The sequence below is a fragment of the Dermacentor silvarum genome, chromosome 10 (genome assembly GCF_013339745.2).
Source record: "Dermacentor silvarum isolate Dsil-2018 chromosome 10, BIME_Dsil_1.4, whole genome shotgun sequence".
Lineage (NCBI taxonomy): Eukaryota > Metazoa > Arthropoda > Arachnida > Ixodida > Ixodidae > Dermacentor > Dermacentor silvarum.
The window spans coordinates 93,522,839-93,545,531 of record NC_051163.1 but is presented as its reverse complement, the minus strand read 5'-3'; the positions used below and the strand labels follow the sequence as shown (position 1 = coordinate 93,545,531).

General features: G+C 44.9%; 2 protein-coding genes and 1 long non-coding RNA gene across 25 annotated transcripts in view; 1 reads left to right on the top strand and 2 right to left on the bottom strand.

The window, feature by feature from the left end:
* The window catches only part of LOC125940510 (uncharacterized), a 467,947-nt gene that overhangs the window by 55,845 nt on the left and 389,409 nt on the right, over nucleotides 1–22,693 (bottom strand). The window lies entirely within an intron of this gene.
* Nucleotides 1–22,693, bottom strand: part of LOC119466294 (uncharacterized PE-PGRS family protein PE_PGRS46-like) — a 422,307-nt gene that overhangs the window by 15,461 nt on the left and 384,153 nt on the right. The window lies entirely within an intron of this gene.
* The window catches only part of LOC119466292 (cuticle collagen 2-like), a 1,179,781-nt gene that overhangs the window by 933,494 nt on the left and 223,594 nt on the right, over nucleotides 1–22,693 (top strand). For 4 of the 22 annotated variants that reach the window (XM_049656738.1, XM_037726771.2, XM_049656731.1 and 1 more), the window contains exon 3: nucleotides 14,143–15,590. The exons of 10 other annotated variants lie outside the window; for them this stretch is intronic. In XM_049656738.1, the coding sequence (XP_049512695.1) occupies nucleotides 14,143–14,576 (434 nt within the window). In that variant the 3' untranslated portion in view covers nucleotides 14,577–15,590. Of the gene's footprint in view, nucleotides 1–14,142; nucleotides 15,592–22,693 lie in introns of those variants that run through there. 8 more of the 22 variants (XM_049656737.1, XM_049656733.1, XM_049656736.1 and 5 more) reach the window with 3 other exon arrangements.

The window sequence follows — 22,693 nt, the reverse complement described above, 5'->3', positions numbered from 1 at the left end:
TGTAAATTTATCACTGTAGGTGAAAACAGATGATCTTAATCCAGCCTGAAGTCCTATCGCGGCAATGCACAGCCAAACTGGACGAGCATGCTGGTCTTTTGAGTGAAATATGAGAATTTATTTGGCACATTTAGTTACCTGCCAGTCTGCTCTGTGTACATTTGACCAGGTGTGAAAGGAATACAGTGAGCTGCCCCTCATACACACTAGACAAATTTGGTGGTATCTTTAACCAAGCAAACCTCACTTGCCTGCTCACCTTTCTCAATTCACTTGTGGACTGTCGCGCATATGCTGCCTACTTTATTTTTCGCTGGAAATGTGCGTGCATTAGCAGTCCACATGAGAATTGAGGCTTGCTGAGTTAAAGATGCAACCCAATTTGTCTTGTGTTCGTCAGGGGTAGCATAGTCTGTTCCTTTGATCATGTATATATTCAGTCAAATATATATGGGGCAGACTGGCTGGTGCCTCAACATGTGCCCAGGAGAGCACCATGATTCATTCAAGGGAGAATAATATTCGTGGCACTTGACGATGCACTGACACGACTTGTGCTGCGCGCCAGATTTCGATTGTTCATCTATGGCAACCAATTGACCATCAAAATCAGTGACGAATACCACATTAAGGAAATGGGACATCTGTCAGTTGTAGAGATACAAGCTGTATTTTGGCTATCACTAGTTGCTGAGAGGGTGATTAGAGACAGTTACTAGGAGAGCTCTTCATCTGGTTGGCTGGCACAAACTGTACCTGTTTCTGCACTGCAAAAAGCTGAAAGACTCTACTTGGGCTCACTGAAACTGCTCTTTAAAATAAATTTGAAACAGGGTAAGCTATATAATTTTGTGTGCAGCGCCTACACTAATGCCACTGGACGTACCTGCCATTTCGGTTACATTTATCGGACGGTTAGACATACTTCTTTTTGCTACCAGCACTTATTGACATAAAACCGATGGCCTATTGCACAAGCAATAAAAGCACATCAAAACGCTTAGAGTGATGTCAAATTTAGGTAGGTTCTTGTAAACAAAGCAAATTAATTGCTTTAATAAAAAAGTTGTGCAGACTGGGTGGGAATAGAACCTGGAGTGTGAAAGGAGCACGCTTCCCTTATGCCACGGCAGCTCTTTGGTTCTGGCTGACTTGTGTGCCTAGTGCGTGTCACACTGTGCACGTCACAATGCAGCCATTTGGTTGACTAAAGGTACTTTCACGTTCCCACACGTAAGTGTCTCTGCCATCTTTTATTGCAGGTACACCTAGGAAATGTTGTATACATTGGCAACGATAACTGTGGCCTGCTCCAGTGCCATCGCTGGGATTCCCAGTTCTGCAAAGAACTGGCATAACTGGTGTGGGGAGCCCTGGCGCTCTGCGTAGGAGCGTCACAGGGGCTCCTTGTCAGTGCTTGCAGGACTGCAATGCTGTTGAGAAGTCGACATTGAGCCCCGATAAATTGGAAACTGTGGGTAGTAAGTATCATTCACATTTTTTCAAGTTTGTTTTTGCAATGTTTGTAACAATACATGTATTGCACCGAAATGATTAACTTTTCAGATGCATTTGATGCATATCTTTCGAAATGTGGTGCCCCTGAGGAGAAAAAATCATCTCATGCTTGGTTTTGGCCGAGCGGTTGAATCGAGTGACAAAGTTTTTCGCGTTGAGGTAGCCCAAGAAACACTATCGTCTTTAAAAAGAAATAAAAGCAGAATTAACAAACCAGCTTATTTGTGGCTACTCATGAGTTGCATTTCTTTGTTTAAAAGTGCCTGCGAAGTGGCGCTAACCTACTTATAAGGTCCAAAATTTTCGATTAACACCGCTTCCAAAAGCTCGCGTTCTAATTTGGTTTTTCCACGGCCAGAACTTCCGTATTCGTCATCCGCGGATAGCAACGACAACTTTTGCAGTGTAGAGCAATATTCAACCCTTCTTCCGATATGCAACACCTGTAGTGTAGTCGTAGCTGGTCGTTCAGGCACTGAATTGCAGTGCAGATGTAGGCAACAACAGAAGAGTCAAGAAGAGAGACATGCGTCAACTCTTTAACAAAAAGCTTTATTTTTGCTGGCCCATGTTTACAGCCGTCAGTCACTACATTGCACATGCGCAATTCGCACCCTTAGGAAGAAAGTAAACTCTGTCTGACAAGTTTACAGAAGGTGTGCTGATACACACAGAGCCAAGTCGGGAAATCTTTTCAGCCTCAATTATTTTACGTGTTAGTTGATGACCGCTTCTGCTGGAAACAGTACACTGAGCAAACGATGGTTCACAGTCACACGAACTGCAATGACATTCAAGCCTACTGTCACGCACATTTTTCTTGACATTGTATGAGTGTTCTCTGAGCCGGTGATTGATACAGCGTACCATTTGACCTATATACTGTTTACCACAAGGGGGACACAATAAACCACGTTGCTAACACAGGTGACAAACGGAATTTAGTGTTTTGTTGCATATGTGTGGCGTGCTGTGACATTGCCTTTGGTTACACAACTTTAGAATGATATGCAATTTCTTGATATTGTGAGAGCTTATGAATGTAGGGTATGACGGCCAGTTTTATGTCTGTCAGATGCAGTGACCACATGACCTCTACTCTGAAAAGCGCATGCGCCGAGTGGTTGCCATGTGATCACTCCATCTGACAGACTTAAAGTGGCTATCATACCATACATTCAAAAGCTGTCTCACAGTATCGTGAAAACTGCAGATCGTTCCAAAGTTAAAGTTGTCTTCTTTGCACCTCAGAAGCTTATAAAGTTGTATAATCAAAGGAAATGTTTCAGCGCAGCACACAAGTGTAACAAAAAGCACAAAATCTGTTCGTCACCTATGTTGTCAACATGAATTACTGTATCCCTCTTTCTTGGGGTAAACAGTACATAGGCCAAACAGGACGCTGTATCAATGACCAGCTGAGAGAACACTCATACAATGTCAAGAAAAACATGCATGACAATTGGCTTGCATGTTGTTGCAGTTCGTGTGCCTGTGAACCATTGTTTGCTCGGTGTACTGTTGTTAGCAGAAGCGGTGATCAACTAACACGTGAAATTATTGAAGCTGAAAAGATTGCGCGACTTGGCTCTGTGTGTGTCAGCATCTGTACACTTATCAGACAGAGTTGACCTTCCTAAGGGTGTGAATTGCGCGTGTGCAATGCGATGAGTGACGGCTATAGACATGGGTCGCTGAAAATAAAGCTTTTTGTTGGAAGCCAGCACACGTCTATTGTCTCGTCTTTTCTGTCGTCAATATCTGTGCTGCAATTCACCAATATGTTGTACCAACAAGTCAAATTTACCACTCACTCATTGGAACTTTCTTTCATCACGAATGAAATGTGGTTTTGGTACCGTGGTAGAGCATTCACATCATTTGTTAATTTTTGTTTTCTTCCAAGACTGAACTGGATGTAACAAGCAGCCGTGGCATTGCAAGGAAGCTTTATGTTAAAGGAATATATTGATAATAACGTCTTAACTGCTTAGCGCAATAAAGGAAGTTGAGGGTATTGTTTATTGTGCTTTCCTTGCTCTTGTGTCCAAACTTATAGCTATAATGGTTAGGTTTTGCTGCAATTTGCTTTTGATGTTTTGCATTATTCTCCTGTGGTAAAGTCACTATTGTTTGTTTCACAGTTATGCGAAGCTTAAGTTGTTTGTAAGCATTTTTATAGCCTGGTTTCACAGTAAACATGGCTTACTTCAGTGTTTCAGATGGCACTTTATAGTTTGATGTAATTGATGTCTCTGCAGGTTACTGCATTATTGACTTGGAAACCAGCGAGGTCTGGATGCAAATGAAGCTACCGAGGGAGGCATGTGTGCATCACTTGTGCTGCTGGCCATGCTCTGCAAAAGTGATGGCTGGCTGTCAGTGCTTGGATGACTTTCTGTTACTCTACAACTTGGGCTGTGTTGACTACTTCACACTTGCTGCCATGTCTGCAAGCTTAGGCAAAAAGACCGGCTGGATGCTTGGCAGGAGATAGTATCCAACCGCAGTCTTACTGTGGTGTACATTACAAAGTGAAGGACAGTATTTGTGCTGTTATTAAGAAGTATAAATTGTGTTCTGACATTGAAATAAGGGAACTCGACAAAAAGCAAAAAATTTCGAAGTCTGACCTACATGGGAAGGCAAAATATATTGTGTTGTAGTTGTAGCTGTTAGTAGAGTCTTAATATGCAATAGAAGACCTTGATGTTTAATAGAAAATATATTTAAGTGTGTCATCAGTTTTTAAGTTACTGTTATATAAGTGTCATTTGTTTGCCAGGATGATGTAAGCAGACAGTAAATAAATGCATGGTTTGACATTATAACCAGGTTTGTCTATGGTATTCACTATTATTTAAGGTGGACCAATGCATATTCATGGGTGCATATTCAACCACCACATATTCCTCCTGCACAAACAATTCCTACATACTAGCGTTTGTTCTTAGCAGCTGATGCTGGCTATTATGCAATATCTTGAAAGCACATGCAGCTACCGACACATGATTTTTAGAGCAGCAAGTCGGAAGCAAAGACTGATTTTTTTCTCTGGTCTAAGCTTAAATGATATGTTTAGGGAAATGAACATTTGTGGAATATATTTACTTTCCTGCTGCGAGAACCTTTATGAGAGAACCTCTGCACATTGGACGTGCATGCTGCTTCTCTTGCTGTTATAGCCAAAATGAAAAATTGTTCTTATGAACCACTTCGCAGCTTTGCATTGTGCACTTTTACTTGCAGTTAACATTTATATGCTGTGCTATGGACAACAGCAAGACAAGTCAGGCAAACCACCATGTGAAACACTTTAAAGATTCTGGCTTAGGGCGCGTTGGTACTATATATAGTGCAAGACAGATGAGCTTCCCGTACAGCAGTGCTGTCAGCATTACACGGCTGACAGCACCACAAACCCTTAAATTTATATTTGTTTGACAGATAATGCATTCTAGTAGTTTTCATGTCGTATATGCATGAAAATGTAAACAAGAACTGGTGAAAACAGCATTCTTTTACGTATATAGTGTATCTTACCACAAGGTAAGGTACACAGATATCTTGGTAAGCTACACAAGATATATACGTAAAAAACGCTGTTTTTCACTAATTCTTGTTTCACATTTTCATGCATATGCAACATGAAAACTACTAGAGTAAATTATCTGTCAAGCAAATATAAATTTAAGGGTTTGCGGTGCTGTCAGGTGTGTCATGCTGACACCACTGCTGTTATGCATGTCTACAAATATTCTGCGGTGTCAGTTGACTGTTGCTTGAACGTCACATACGTACGTTGCCTGAAAGCTCAAGTGACAAAAGGCAACATCCAGATTACGTTGCTAGGAAGTTCTGTTAACGTTATGTTCACGTCGTGAATGTGCTGCTCAACGCTGCCACAACGTTACGGCCCAACGTTGTCTGGCGATCAAAAAAGAGGACATAAGCAGCATGTAGGCAACGTTATACGCCGACATTTGTGCACATTCAGAGAACGTTAAGGCAACATTTTGCGTTACTTGGGCACCCTCACCTGGCTTAAAGGACTCCTGCACTGTGACCTCCACTAACCTCCGAGTTGAACGAACTGCGATCCATTGAATTCTTTGCACACGTGGTATTCTTTGCGTTTGTAGGCAGGCGTATATTATACAAATTCTATGAATGTGTGAAAAAAATGAAATAAAATATAAAATAAATGAAAGATTTAATGACAAGATTAAGTAATAAACAGCAGTATAATTTCGAATTAATGCTGCGGAAGTATGCATATCCCTACATAAGCCTGCCGTATAATATGTGTTATAGAACCGTCACGACATGCATGTTCGTATGTATAACTATACATGTATATACACACACACACATATATATATATATATATATATATATATATATATATGTAATTCAAAGGGCAGGAGAACGGAGTAAAAAAAGAAAAAAACAATAACACGACTGTACTGACGTTTCAGCCGCACAGTCCAATGTCAAAGAAGAATGACAGCTGGAAACGCAGGCGCACACCTTTCTTACCTCAAAGAAACCAAAAGTGATATGGATAAAAGTATATGTGCAATGATAAGGGGCTACGAACTTGCAAGGTGTAAAAACGCGGATAAAACACTAAACGGGTGAAAAATAAAGTTTGCCAGCACTTTCATTGATTCCACAAGTAACTGCTTTAAATTTATGAATCAGATAGGATTCTCGAAGCTCTCTTTCGTGGTGGGAATGAAAACCAGATTGAAGGATTGTTGCGGTGATCTTATCAAATGAGTGGCCTGGAATGAGCACGTGTTTTGATAGTGGAAGATGAGGGAGAGTAGCTGCGTGGCACTTGTGGTTGTTAAAGCGATACCGGAACGGCGTTTCAGTTTGTCCAACGTACTGTAATTTGCAAACAGAACATTCGAGCAAATAGATACAGTTGTTAGTGTCACACGTAAAATTACCTTTAATTTTCATTTGGAAATCGGAGGCAGTGCTTTTGGCAATACATGATGTCGTCATGTGTGCACAAACTTTGCACCGTGTTTTCTTGCAAGGTTGGCATCCCGCAGCATCAGGAATCCTTGTTTTGGATGACGCTAAGATGTCATGCAGATTACTAGACCGTCTGAAGACTACCCGTGGGGGCTCTGGAAAGACAACTTTAAGGTGATCACTCTGTGCTAGTATGTTGAAAAGTTTTTTAAGGGTTGACGAGACACTGGTTTTCCAGTGTTTTACGTGAGAACTTTAATTGAAGATAACGATGCCTGTCCGTTGGTTTTCTGTAAAGTTTAGGGGTTACTTTGTTGTTAGATAGGGAAACTGTAACGTCCAGAAAGTTAATCGTACAACGAGAGTATTCATGCGAAAAAGAAATGGATGGGTGGGCGGTATTGAAATCGGCTATAAACGATAACACTTCATGTTCACCATGAGGCCAGATCAGAAAAATGTCATCTATAAACCGCTTATAATAAAGAAGTTTTACTTTGCGCTTGCCAAAAAAGTCATTCTCCGAGAACAGACATAAAAATGCTAGCATAATTAGGTCCAAGCGAGTGCCCATTGATGTGCCGCTTAATTGAAGGTAGTGCGAACCATCAAATTCAAAGTTATTGAGCTGTAAAATTAATTTCAATAATGTAGACAGTGTGTCACTACCAATGGTTTTCTGATCATCAGACGATCTGTCATAGGCATGAACAGCTGCCTGAATGCCATCATTATGAGGGATGTTTGTATAGAGTGAAAGCACATCTAATGTAACGAGCAGGGAATTTTCTGGTATAAGGAGGTCGTCGATGTCCAACAAAAAATGGTTCGTATCTTTAAGATAAGATGAGAAGGTACATGGAAGACTGCTGATTATTACATCAACGTAGCGCGAAAGTTGCTCCGTGACAGTGCCAATGCCTAAAATAATAGAGCGTCCGGGACAGTTTTCTTTGTGTATTTTAGGTAGTAAGTAAAACCTGCCCGGGATGGGACTGAGTGGGACGAGCGAACCTATTGCGCTATCGCTTAATTGCTTCGCTTTTACGAGACCTTTAATGGTGTCTTGGACTATTGTTTTAAAGTTTGTGGTAGGATCCCCGTCTAGACTCTTATAGAAAGTCTGATCATTTAGCTGTCTCTGGGCTTCGTTTGTATAGTCCGTTGTGCTCATGATCACCACGGCACCTCCTTTGTCCGCTGGTTTTATCACAATGTCACTGCGTTTTGCCAATGATGCGATAGCTTTCCTTTCCTCTAATGAAATATTTGGCTTAAATGAATTTTGGTTTTCGTAAGCTTTAAGGACGTCACGTTGGACGGAGGCAATGTACATGTCTAGGCATTTATCACGCTGGGCCGGAGGGGTCCAACGTTTGCTAGAAGGCATAACTGGTGGCGTGTCAGAAGTGTATGGGTGGTCGTGGAAATATTCCCGTAGGCGCATGTTGCGTGAAAAGTTTTCCAAATCTTTAGCCAATTGAAAGTCGTCAGATCCGCCGGTTGTAGGACAAAAGGTTAGGCCCCGTGACAAAATGCGAAGTTCATCCCCAGTTAGGCTCTCATGGGAGAGGTTAACCACGTTAGAGAGAGGCGGCGGGCTGTGCCCTAGCCTAGGAAAGGATTTTATTGGAACCGCCGATATTACCTGTCTTGGAAACAACGAGCGGTCCACGCCATCACGGAGCAACTTATTACACTTTTTTTCGTGAATCTCACTTAGCTTTTTTGATTTATAAGCTTCTAATTCGGCGATTTCGTGCGTGCTGAAATCACTACTGGCGCACAATTGTCGTTCCGTATTTAGCGAGTCCTTAAAAGCCTGCTTTTTGAACAATACGGGCAAGATCTAAAGAAGTTGGTCTAAGGGTGTCACGCCATCTAGCTGTATTCTTATCGGACATTTGACTGGTGGCTGCTGTTACGAAAAGGCTGAGTCCCCTAGGTGGAACGTGAGCCGCTAAGTATGAGCTCAGAGTGGATACATGTAGTTCGTTCCGGATACGCTTTTCCACCACTTTCCTAAGCTTCAAAAAGGCGGCAGAGGCACTATCGGTGTTCGCCCTATGGGCACAAGGCTCACCTAGTCAGTTTCTAGGGTTGTTTCCCTTCCGCCTAGCTTTCCTGGAATTGGTCCGAACGGTGTTCTGCGTTGTCGATGGAGGTCTGGGTCGCAGTCTTGTTGCTGGGGCTCCGTTGTCTATATTTCGCTGCGGAGGCTGGCTGGGTCCGCAGTCTTGTTCATTTTGTGGTGGGCTGGTTGAAGATTCTGTATTGCGCAAGAGGGCCGCGGAATACGATGGCTGCTCTGTCGGGGCCCGGACCGTGGGACATGGGGAGTTCGGGTAGTTGGCCGGTTAGTTCGTTGAGAGATTAGTTCTCGGCGAAAATGACGCTGGTGGTTGTTCCTGTATGATCGGTGCACCGATTGCGGGGAATTCACTTGGAGATGGGAAGCCTGGCACATTGGATAGACCGTTTGCAGGCAGCCGAGCGTGCGCTCGCTCGGTCGGTGGGCACTGAGCAGTGTCACTCCAAAAGGAAGAAAAAGTATTATTTCTTCTAAAGCAGAGTTTTTGGAGATGGGCAGCAATTAACGCAACGCCCTCAAAACTTGGATGGAGTCTATCAGCAGCGAGAACGCGAGGAGAAGGAAACCATGGAAACGCGTGGTCGATGAATTTCACCAACCTGGAATGTCGGCAAAAGTTCTGCAGCAGGCTGTTGAAAGTGAAGGCCTCACGATTGCAGTGACGATTATAAGCGGTTTATAGATGACATTTTTCTGATCTGGCCTCATTGTGAAAATGAACTGTTATCGTTTATAGCCGATTTCAATACCGCCCACCCATCCATTTCTTTTTCGCATGAATACTCTCGTTCTACGATTAACTTTCTGGACGTTACAGTTTCCCTATCTAACAACAAACTAACCACTAAACTTTACAGAAAACCAACGGACAGGCATCGTTATCTTCACTTTAAAAGTTCTCACGTAAAGCACTGGAAAAACAGTGCACCATATAGTCAGGCGCTCCGCTTTAAAAAAACTTTGCTCGGAAAAGTCGGGCTTCTATGGAAACTGTGAACAACTTCGCGAAGCTTTAATTCAGCAGGAATACCCATGTCATATTGTGGATGATGCCGTTAAAAGGGCCGATGCGCTAAATCGGAAGGATTTGTTCCGTGCAAAAAAACAATCGCCCATTCAGACACAAAGTTCCCTCGTTCTAAACCACTTGGCATCGGTTCCAAATGTCTCGTCAATCCTTAAAAAACATTTCAACATACTAGCACAGAGTGATCACCTTAAAGTTATCTTTCCAGAGCCCCCACGGGTAGTCTTCAGACGGTCTAGTAATCTGCATGACATCTTAACGTCATCTAAAACAAGGATTCCTGAGACTGCGGTTTGCCAACCTTGCAAGAAAACACGGTGCAAAGTTTGTGCACACATGACGACATCATGTATTGCCAAAAGCACTGCCTCCGATTTCCAAATGAAAATTAAAGGTAATTTTACGTGTGACACTAACAACTGTATCTATTTGCTCGAATGTTCTGTTTGCAAATTACAGTACGTTGGACAAACTGAAACGCCGTTCCGGTATCGCTTTAACAACCACAAGTGCCACGCAGCTACTCTCCCTCATCTTCCACTATCAAAACACGTGCTTATTCCGGGCCACTCATTTGATAAAATCACCGCAACAATCCTTCAATCTGGTTTTCATTCCCACCACGAAAGAGAGCTTCGAGAATCCTATCTGATTCATAAATTTAAAGCGGTTACTTGTGGAATGAATGAAAGTGCTGGCAAACTTTATTTTTTACCCGTTTAGTGTTTTATGCGCGTTTTTACACCTTGCAAGTTCGTAGCCCCTTATCATTGCACATATAGTTTTATCCCTATCACTTTTGGTTTCTTTGAGGTAAAAAAGGTGTGCGCCTGCATTTCCAGCTGTCATTCTTCTTTGATATTTGACTGTGCGGCTGAAACGTCAGTAGAGTCGTGTGATTGTTTTTTTTCTTTTTTTACTCCGTTCTCCTGTCCTTTGAATTATATATATATATATATATATATATATATATATATATATTGTAAGGGGTTTATTAGTGATCGGAGCAGCGCAGCGTCGACAGTCAAACGAGCCACAGCTTTCAAGCACGAGCGCCGTTGCGAGCCAAAGCGCTGGACCCACTAGCGTCTGGGCAGACTAGAGCTGGACCCACTAGCGTCTCTCTTCGCTACAATTACCCCGGGAGTGATAATGGAGCCGTCCGGCGACCTAACAGCTCGTCAGGATGACAGGATCGTAGTATGGCTTGAGCCAGTCGACGTGGACAATGTCTCGTCCACGACGGCGCTGGTCCGAAGACGGTTGAACTGGTTCGATAACAAAATTCACGGGAGATGCGCGTTCGACGACGCGGTAAGCGCCTTCATATTTCGGGAGTAGTTTCGATGAGAGGCCAGGGGCGGTGAACGGGACAGAGAGCCATACAAGCGCGCCAGGAAGCAAGGTGACCGCGGAAGTGGAGTCACCGCGAGTACTCTTCTGGCGCTCTTGGTCGTTGGAAGTAAAGGCACGTGCGAGGTCACGGCATTCTTCAGCATGCCGTGCTGTGGCAGAAATAGGTGAGCCCTCCGAAGCATCCGGCCGGTAAGGTAAAATTGTGTCGATGGTATGCGACGGGTGCCGACCGTATAGTAAGAAAAAGGGCGAAAAACCAGTGGTGCTCTGAGTAGCGGTGTTGTACGCGTAGGTGACCAAGGGCAGAATGGCGTCCCAGTTCGTGTGGTCGGAGGCGACGTACATTGAAAGCATGTCGCCGAGCGTGCGGTTGAAGCGTTCTGTGAGGCCATTGGTTTGAGGGTGGTACGCCGTAGTTGTGCGATGAATAACGTGGCACTCCTTAAAAATGGCTTCAACCACTTCCGACAGGAAGACACGACCGCGATCACTGAGCAATTCCTGGGGTGGACCATGCCGCAGGATGAATCGGCGAAGCAGGAATGAGGCAACACCGCGAGCTGTAGTTGCTGGGAGCGCGGCGGTTTCGGCGTATCGTGTTAGGTGATCCACTGCCACAATAGCCCAGCGGTTACCAGCCGACGTCAAGGGAAGTGGCCCATACAAATCAATTCCAACGCGCCCGAACGGCCGGGTGGGGCAGGGTAGAGGCTGCAGACCAGCCGGCGAGAGCTGGGGTGGAGATTTCCGGCGCTGGCAGTCGGGGCAGGAGCGAACGAACTGTTGAACGTACTTGTACATGCCCCGCCAGTAGTAGCGCTGTCGAAAGCGCTGGTAGGTTTTGAAAACTCCCGAGTGTGCGCAATCTGGGTCAGTGTGAAAGGGTGCACAGATTTCGGAGCGCAGACTGCGAGGAACTACTAACAACCACTGCCGGCAGTCTGCGGCATAACTGCGTCGGTTAAGCAGGTTGTCGAGAACCGCAAAATGGAGAGCCTGACGACGCTACGTACGAGTGGTTGACTGTGGTGATGGGTCAGCAAGCAAGTCTCTAATCGAGGCAATCCAGGGGTCCTGGCGCTGCTCGGAAGCGATAGCCTCAAGGTCGATTGTAGAAACAGCTAGCTGGGAGAGAGAGCAGCAGGTATTCTCATAAGGCAATGGAGAGCGTGATAGGGCGTCGGCATCAGAATGTTGGCGTCCGTTGCGGTACAGCACGCGGATATCGTAGTCCTGCAGGCGAAGGGCCCAGCGGGCAAGACGACCTGAAGGATCCTTCAAAGATGACAGCCAACATAGTGCATGGTGGTCGGTGACGACATCAAACGGGCGGCCATACAAATAAGACGGAACTTAGTGAGAGCCCACATGATCGCCAGACATTCTTTTTCTGTGACAGTGTAATTGGTCTCGGCTTTCGTAAGGGTGCGACTGGCATAGGCCACGACGTATTCAAGAAAGCCAGGTTTGCGCTGCGCAAGGACAGCGTCAAGGCCAACACCGCTGGCATCTGTGTGTACCTCTGTAGGGGCCGCCGGATCGTAGTAGCGCAAAATTGGGGGAGTCGTCAGCAAACGACGGAGATTTGCGAACGCTTCCTCGCACTCTGACGACCGCGAATGAAGGGGTCCGTTGCATCCAAGGAGCTTCGTCAGAGGTGATATGATGGCGGCGAAATCTTGAATGAAGCGTCGGAAGTAAGAACATAAACTTTGAAACTTCGCAGTTCTTTGATGGACGTAGGTTTAGGGAATTCGGCGACGGCACGAAGCTTGGCTGGATCGGGGAGAATTCCATCCTTGGAAACGACGTAACCCAGTATTGTCAGCTGCCGCGCTGCAAATCGGCGCTTCTTTAAATTCAATTGTATATGGCCACTGCCATATCCAAAAAAAATGAACGTATGTCACGAATGTGATCGATGGATATTACTTTTATATGTCGTTCAAGTCCCCGAATGCAATTTCGGAACACCGCCCTCGCAGCTTTCCTGATTAAGAAGGAGTGTGTTACAAATCTTGCAACGATTACACACTATGTTGTAAGCATCCCTTGCTAAAGGGCTTTTTTGTTTTGTACAAGGAAACGAACTTTCATTTCATCCTCTCATTGTTTTTAATTAGGCAATGCACATACTCTGGTGCTTCACCGCGGACTTTCACTCCTACTTTTGCGTCCGAATGTCCACACTTTCCATGCACACGTTAAAAGAAGATTGATCCGCGGCAGGAAACAAAGGCAAGTAAAATACATCATATGCGAGAGTGAACCGCCTACTTCCGGAACACTGTACTGCTACTGCTGGCTCTGGCTACGTGCAACGAGCTCCTAAAAAGGGAATTCTAGAAAAATGCCACCGAAACCAACAAGTATCAATGAATAAGCACATGTGCGTATTCACGACCAACGCTGAGATTGGGGCTAATTATTTCCTCGAAAAATAACTCCAGAGTATTCTCCGCCTGGGCTTTGGCGCAGTTCCGTGTCCGTGTCCGCGTGCTTGCGTGTCTGTTAGTATTTCGGTGTGTGAATGCGCATGCTACGTGTACGTGTGTCGGTGCGTCTGCTTTTCTATGCGCGTGTGGGCTTGTTTGTAAGCGAATGCACGTTTCTGCCTGCATGTTTCATTGTACACGCACGTATTTGAGAACTACATCAAATGATTAGAGGAAATCACACGCACGCACGCACACACACACACGTACACACATATACACAGTTCGTCACTGCAAGATTACCATTCGTAGTGTCTGCCATAATAATTTCTTTGGTTATTGCTCATGGGCGCTAAGACACTGCACTCAACTGTTCGCAATCTGTAGAGTTCATCCTCGAGAGCACTACATGAGTGCTCAAAAGAGGACTACACACTGTTCAAAGCACTAAATCACTACCGGCTCTTTCGTGGGGCTTAGAACTATCGCTCACAAAATGACCACCTTTTTACTCGATTGTAACGCGAGGTTTTTCCAGATTTTTGCTACCTGAAGTCAGTCCTCGCGTTACAATCGAATAGGGAAATTGATTTGTCTAAAAAGTGAAGTGATGCACGCAATTTTATACCAGTGAATGTGCGAGTGAAAGCAAGCGAGGGACGCGCGCTTTCACGGGGAGCGAACGCACGGCAGGGAGCAAAAGCAATAACTCTGTCGTTCAAAAGGTCCAGGAGGCGCAGCAAGCCCAGGAGGCGCAGGAGGCGCGGGAAGCGCAGGGGCCCCAGGAAACCCAGGAGGCGCAGGAGGCCACGGAGGCAACGGAGGTGCCGGGGGCCCAGGAAGCCCAGGAGGCCCAGGAGGCGCAGGAGCTGCCGGGGCCCCAGGACTCGGCGGAAGCGCAGGAGGTGCCGGGGGCGTAGGAGGACACGGGGGTACAGGAGGCACCGGCGCCAAAGGAGGCCCGGGAGGCGCAGGAGGCGCTGGAGCGCCAGGAAGCGCGGGAGCGCCAGGAGGTGACGGAGGTTCAGGAGGTGATGGAGGCCAAGGAGGCACCGGGGCCGAAGGAGGCCCAGGAGGCGCAGGAGGTGCTGGAGGTCCCGGCAACCCCCCTGGACGCCCTGGACAAGCCGGACGCCCAGGAGGCCCCGGGAGGCGATGAAACCTTTAGCTGCCACACCAAATGCATATCTTGCGACTGGGTGCAAGGGTAACTGGCGACTCAATCGCTCACGCGAAAGGAGGAAAGCAGAAAGGCAGCGCTGGGGAGGGACGGGGTGCGGCTTCTACTCTGCCGCAACTGCGTACATTTACTTTGCTTGGTTGCGGGCAGTCGCGCACATGGTATCTTGAAAGTGATCTCCACACGGCTCTTAACTTTGTATGCGCTGTGCTTTCGTAGCTCGGTTTCTGTTGAAGCGATAGACCGCATGAACCTTTGCTCGCTGCAGCCGCGCGTGCTGAAGCCAGCGTTCTGACAGTAGTCTGAGGTTATCGAGTGTGATCTATTCATGTTCGCTTGTGCGCGCTGACACCATGCTCGTTCATTCAGTTAGTAAGCGAATGAGTCCAAGTTTATGCAGCCGATAAAACTACTATCCTGACTGCGCATAGCTCTCGACTAATTTGCTATCGTAATTGCTGGTTCGCCTTTCTGGCGAAACTGCAACTTTTTCATGCATCCGGTGGTTTTGCGTTACTTTAGAGGTTTTCTTCTTTTTGTTTTTGCTGGACGCAACAAAATGTCACCCTTCGCGTAAAGTTCGCGGTTTTCTTCTTTTCGTGATGAACGCAATGAAAAGTCGCCCCTCGCATTACAATCGCGGTCGCATTATAATCGAGTAAGTACGGTATGTACCTCCCTGTGTACTCCCGGCCAAAATATTGTTTTGGATAGTGCCGCTATTATCCGCCTTCCATTTCTGTGTCCATTAACATGACCCTGCTCCATTAGGACTCTTCTATGTTGTATCAGCAGCATCAATTTCATCATGTGTTTCCCCTCACTCCGAAATTTTCAAGTCCTTTTTCAGCTCACGTGTTACACCTTCTCTGACCCCTTCTCGATTAGGCCTACCACCGATCTTCTGCATCACGTACATGAGTGTTCTATTCTCTCTCTGCTGCCTTCCCAGCTCTTCCACGGATACACCAAGTTTCCTTAGTACTATATGCGTGTTCACATCTTGTTCTTTATCCCTCTTACTGTCGTCACAGTTCCTAGATCTGTTTGACCGGATAGGTTCTCTGAGCGACTATGGGTCATCGACTCCTCTCGGTCCTGGTATATTTCCTAAGATCAGGTCATACAGCGGTCCTTCTATCTACCTGGCTGTCACAATTCATGTATAGGACGGGGTGAATATATAAATATTAGCCTCCGGGAGGTATCTCACTGAGCTGTCCACGAACATAACTGGTTTCACCTGCCCTGTCATGCTTTTTGGAGGTACCAACTTCTCCTTACAAGCACAGTGTGCGCACCCATGTCTCTTCATGTAGTAGCCTTCTTTCCTTCTTCTTTACCTTCTACCACTGTCATATCTCGCTCCTTACTCTCGATAATGCCTGCACTTAGGACCTCTAATCTTTCGTTTTCTTCAGACCTGCGAGCTTCGCGAGTTTCACTAGGGGCTATATTTGTTGGCACTTCTCGCGATCTGCGTTTGCATTCCTCAGTTTTGTGTCCGCTCTTACACCTTTCACAAAATTTCCGTTCAGGTTGTTCATCACCTCCCGCACGACAATGAAATGTCTGATGACCGGGACGGTCACAGAGGAAACATCTCTGCGGTCCCCTGCGCCCATCCATTTGGCGTTTGTCTCTAATCTTCCTCTGAAGTGCGAGCATCTCAAACACGCTTTCCTAAATTTCTCAATACCTGCGCCTCTACAAACTGAGTCTGTTTGCTCTGCTATCTCCACTACAGTCTGTAGCTTTCTCTCTTTCAGAAATATTGCCAAACCATTGCTACATCTGGCCAGGAATTGCTCACCCACAACTTTGTCTAGAACTCCTTTATATGTTTTTTTTTCGTATCGGACAGCTCTATCCACCTCTCAAAATGGTTTGCCCGACAGTATGCGAACTGCTTTCCCATTTCAGAATCTTCCGGCTTGCACAGTCTGAACTTTCCCGAAAACCTTCAGGGGTCAACTTCATCTTTGCAATAAAGATTTTTTTAACTTTCTCATAGTCTAACGATTCTTCTGCTGGCATCCGGCCAAACACACTGAGAGCCTCCCTTACTAAACACAGGCTCAAGGTGCTGGCCCACTTTCTCTTCTCCCCGCCTTGCATGACTGTGATCCAAACCGATGCAAATACGCATCTAGGTCATCCCTTCGCTTATCGAAAGGTGCCATTCGTTTCCTGCGGCAAATTTGACGCGGTCTGGGAGGAGGTTTATCGGATGACACCAACCTTGATGTGCTAGTTGCTTCACGGGAACCCGAATTCCTTTCCGCGAGATTATTCATCGCCAAGATTTCTTTTAAATACGAAGCATTTTTGGGCGAACATTTGCCACTTTGACAGTATCTATCTATCTATCTATCTATCTATCTATCTATCTATCTAGCCTCCAACGTCGTGGTGCTCCTGTGGTCGTATCGTTATTTTGGTAGGTATCAAAAGTGGTATTGTATGACAATAGTGTATGCCGAACATAAATGATAGGTCATGACATGAATTTCATGACATGGGTGTCATAGGTCATCAAACAACCGCTTAAAATGACAATGACCCAGCAAAAAAAGGCCGGCACTTTCCACGCCGTGCGGAAATCGTTGCTATGCGAAGTAGTGTACTATGAAGCCTATGTATGTAGCCTATGAAGTTAACGAAACGACCATGAGAGCACCAAGATTTAGGCAGCTGTTTGATGACCTACATTACAAGCATATCTGAGGAGTCCTGTCGGCTAGGCCTAAGAGCCCTTAGGCCTAGCCGACAGCGTGATGCTCATGAATATGATGCTCATATTCATGAGCATCACTAATCCTTAGTGATGCTCATTAATATGACTTGGACCATCAATCTTTAGCGTTTTCCTTCACATAGTAGCACCTCCGAGTCCATTACATTGGTTTATGAGTGTTGACTTTTTTCGCTGAAGCATTGTCGTTTTTGGTGAGTCATGCTCATGACTATTACTTCTACCACCATCCTTTAGTGTTTCTTTCACTTAGTACTCACGTCCGAACTCCTTTCAGATGTTCTTGAGTGTTATTTTTTTCGCTTTGTCATTTCCATTTTTGCGGAGTCATGCTCACGACTGTGACTTCTACCATCATCCTTTAGTGTTACATTTACTTAGTTCCCACGTCCGAACAATTTTCAGTGGTTCTTTTAGCTAGGCCTTAAAGACCTTAAGGCGAAAGTCTTAGTCATGCTCATGACTATTATTTCGACCACCAATGTTTCTCCGTTTCCATCACTTAGTACCATATCCGAACCCATTACATTGGTTTTTGAGTGTTAATCTTTCGTGAGACGGATAATTTTGCTAAGTCACGGTCATGAATATCTATGGCTTGTACCATCCTCCCTTAGTGTTTCCCTCACTTAGTACCAACATCAGAACTCATTTCAGTGGTTTTTCAGTGTTAATGTTTTGCGCTGAGTCATTGTCGGTTTTGCTGAGTCATGCTCATGACTATCACTTCTGCCATCATGCTTTAGTGTTTCCTTCACTTACTAACCACGCGAGGACCCATTTCGGTGGTTCTTGAGTGTTAATGTGTTTTCACCGGGTAATTGTCATTTTAGGCGGCTGTTTCATGACTTACATGACACACATGTCATGAAATTCATGTCATTACCTGTCATTTTTGTTCGTCATACACTGTTGTCATACTGTGCCAATTTTGGTAAGTAGCAAGTTAACGATACCACCATGAGAGCACCAAGACGTAGGCGGATAGATACTGTCAATGTGGCAAATGTTCGCCAAGAATTGCTTCGAATTTATTATGGATCTCGGCAGGTTATCTAATGCGTAGGATGGATACTATTCCCATTCTGTAATGGTCCGGTGGACCATTACAGAATGGGAATACCAAGAGAAGGCAAGAGCAGTCGAGGATGGCAGAAAACTTTGTGGAAAGATGAAATTAGGAAATTTGCAGGTGCAAGTTGGAATCAGCTAGCGCAAGACAAGGGTCACTGGAGATCGCAGGGACAGGCCTTCGTCCTGCAGTGGACATAAAACTAGGCTGATGATGATGATGATGATGATGGTTTTAAGTTTCATAAGACGGAAAGACCAGCGTTGATCAGACCTCGATGTTCCCAAAAGTGATCCAATCAAGGCAGTTCGTGATGCCAATGAAGACAAAGTTCATTAAGCCAGAGTGAATTAAGGTAGAGGTAATTAGGGCGAAGTTAACTACGGCAGGTTTAATTACGATATAGTTCATTACCGGCACTCGAACTACACCCAGTGGTTGGAGTCGAACTCACGACCTTTCCTGTTAATTAAGGCAAAATGTTAGGCATGTAGTGGCACCTGACACCGGCAAAAAGTATCGCCGAGACCTAGTGGGGCTATACTAGTTAAGGTGTAACGAAATTACGAAGGCCCACAAAGCTTCAACAAAGTCACTCCCTCACCAGAACAGGAATTGACCTCCCTGGTGCAGAATTCAGCCGCTGCCTCCCTCATGACCCCTACAATTTACCCATGAACCTCTGTCCCCAGCGGCTGCGGAGCACCTTATCAAGGTGGCGGTCAGTCGTGCGACGCGGCAGAGGATGCTAAGAATCTCTGTGTCCGAATAGGCCGCCAATCGAAACTACCTGGCAACGTTCAACACGCGCGCCCTATCTAGTGAGGCTAGCTTAGCAGGGTTATTTGAAGAATTATCAGGTATTGCCTGGGATATTATTGGCCTTAGTGAGGTGAGAAGAATTGGTGAAACTTATACAGTGCTGACTAACGGCCACGTCCTCTGCTACAGATGTCTTCCAGGTAGCAGAGAATTAAAGGTGGATTTATAATCCACAAGCACATAGCAGGCAACATTGATGAATTCTACAGCATTAATGAAAGGGTAGCAGTCGTCGTAATACAGCTGCATAGGAGGTATAGAATGAAGATTGTACAACCCTACGCTCCAATCATCAGTCCCGATGATGAAGAATTAGAAAGGTTTTATGAAGATGTTGAATTAGCAATAAGAAAGGTGCAAACTCAGTTTACTGTAGCCAATGGTGATTTCAGTGCAAAAGTGGGTAAAAAGCAGGCTGGCGACCAAGGAATTGGCAACTACGGCATCGATTCTAAGAGCACTAGAGGAGAGATGTTAGGAGAATTCGCGGAAAATAATAGGCTCCGAATAAGGAAGACCTTCTTCGGTAAGTGCAGCTTAGTGGACCTTCAGGATTCATAGCTTCAAGTGGACCTGGAAAAGCGCTAATGAAAAAGCAACGAATTAAATAGATTTCATACTCTCTGCAGATCCCAGCATAGTGCAGGATGTAGAATGTTAGCTAAGATAAAGTGCAGTGACCACAGGCCAGTGAGGTCTAGGATTTCTCTCAGTTGGAAGAGAGATAGAGTAAAGTTAGTAGTGAACAGGCCAACCTAGACGCAGTAATGGTAAAAGCAGACCAACTCAGGCTGGTGCTCGCAAACAAATATGTAGCTTTCGAACAGGAAGATAAAGACAACACATAGGTTATCAATGAAACCGTAACGAGGTTCATCTCAGAAGCAGCAATTAAAGTGGGAGGCAAGGCACCTAAGCCAACGCGTAGGTAAGCTCTCCCAAGTAACAAAGGACCTAATAAAGAAACGGCAAAACATGAAAGTGTTAACTCCAGAGGTCACTTAGAATTTGTTGTATTGTCGAAGCTGATCAACATGAAGAAAGAAAGGGATATCGGAAATTATAATGTGGAAAAGATTTAGGAAGCAATAAAATATGAACGCAGCATGAAATCAATGAGAAGAAAACTATTAATAGGAGAGGGCAAAATTTAATGCACTGAAAGATAAGCAGGGTAATATTATCAACAATGGCCATGACATAGTAAAAGCAGCGGAAGAATTCTATACTGACCTATACTATGCCCAGAGCAGCCAAGCAACTTTCAATCGAAGTAGTGATGAACAGGATACAGAGGCGCCTTCTATAACTAGCGTTGAAGTTAGAAGGGCCTTGAAAGACATGGCCAGGGAAAAAGCTGCGGGAGAAGATGGAATAAAAGTCGATTTATTCAAAGATGAAGGATATATCATACTTAAAAGCTTGCGGCCCTTTATACGTAATGCCTCATGACTTCAAGTGTACATAAAAGCGGGAAGAATGTCATTATTATACTCAACCATAAGAAGAGAGACGTTAAAGAATTGAAGAAATATAGACCCATTAACTTGCTGTGAGTTTTGTATAAATATTCACCAAGGTAATTTCAAATAGAATCAGGGCAACACTTGACTTCAGCCAACCAAGAGAACAGGCTGGCTTCAGGAAGGGATCTTCTACGACGGATCGTATCCATGTCATCCAGCAGGTAATAGAGAAATCTGCGGAGTATAATCAAGCTCTCTATATGTCTTTCATAGAATTTGAAAAAAGCATTTGATTCAGTAGAGATACGAGCAGTCATAGAGGCATTACGCAACCAAGGAGTACAGGATGCATACGTGAATATATTAGCAAACATCTACAAGGATTGCACAGCAACCTTGGTTCTCCACAAGAAAAGAAGAAAGTTACCTATCAACAAAGACGTCAGGCAAGGAGACACAATCTCTCCGATTATATTCACGGCATGCTTAGAAAAAATATTCAAGCTCTTAGACTGGGAAGGCTTAGGAGTGATAATCAATGGTGAATATCTCAGCAACCTTTGGTTTGCAGTTGACATTGTCCTATTCAACAACAATGGGGATGATTTACAGCAAATGAATGAGAATATTAACTGAGAAAGTGTAAGAGTGGGGTTGAAGATTAATATGCAGAAGACAAAGATAATCTTCAATTGCCTGGCAACTGAACAAGAATTCAGAATCGCCAGTCAGCCTCTAGATTCTGTAAAGTTGTACGTTTATCTAGGTCAATTACTCACAGAGGACCCTGATCATGAGAAAGAAATTTCAAGTATAAAATTGGGCTGGAGTGCATACGGCTTGCATTACCAAATCCTGACTGGGAGATTACCACTGTCGTTGAAACGAAAAGTGTGCAATCATTGCATGCTACGGGTGCTAACATATTGGGCAGAAACTTGGAGGTTAACAAAGAAGCTCGAGAACAAGTTAAGGACCGCACAAAGAGCGACGGAACGAAAAATGTTAGGCCTAACCTTAAGAGAAAGGAAGAGAGCGGTGTGGATCAGAGAACACACGGCGATAGCCGATATTCTAGTTGACATTAAGCGGAAAAAATAGAGCTGTGCAGGCCATGTAATGCGTTGGACGGATGACCGGTGGACCTATTAGGGTTACAGACTGGATACCAAGAGAATGGAATCGCAGTCCAAGACGGCAGAAAACTAAGTGTACTGATGAAGTTAGGAAATTCGCAGGCGCAAATTGGAATCAGCTAGCGCAAGACAGGGGTCATTGGAGATCGCAGGGAGAGGCCTTCGTCCTGCAGTGGACATAAGTATAGTCTGATGATGAATATGATGGTGATACGTAAGCACAAGTAGGTCGACCCTTGAACATGGTTGACATTTCCGCACAAGTTGGTCACAAGAATTTCTTTTATTAGCATCAGCAATGTTTGCGTGAATCAAGAGAGAAGCCGAGCAGAGTGCGAAACAAATATACCCCCATATAAATGTTTAATATAGCACAGTTTCATCGTTTCCATTTCGCTGAAATGTTCTGCGGGGGCATTTTGCAGTGACAAGGAAAGCAGCGTGCCATGCATTATTATAACCACCATTACAAGTATTTTTTTTATTCCAGTGATTCACTTGCTGGTTTGCAAATCACAAGCAAGGGCAGTTCATCTGGTAACGTCGACTGAGGCGAGCGTATAGCGCTCTTGCAAGAAGTGCTATTATCTATTGCGCATTTCCTAACTGAATCATATCCCAGAAAACCTCCTAGGTTATATTCACAGGCATCGCCTCTTTGAAATAAAATAAAAGGAAAACAAAGCAGGCAGGGTGAAATCTCGTCTTTGCTGTGTCTGTGTGCACCGAAATGCTGACGTAGAGTTTGTATGCCCGCGTGCTCAGTCTAAGACGTGTGCTGCCGTTATGGCTTTCGAAGTTGTGTAATATCTTGCGGGCGACGGCTTTGATGGGCGCATATATCT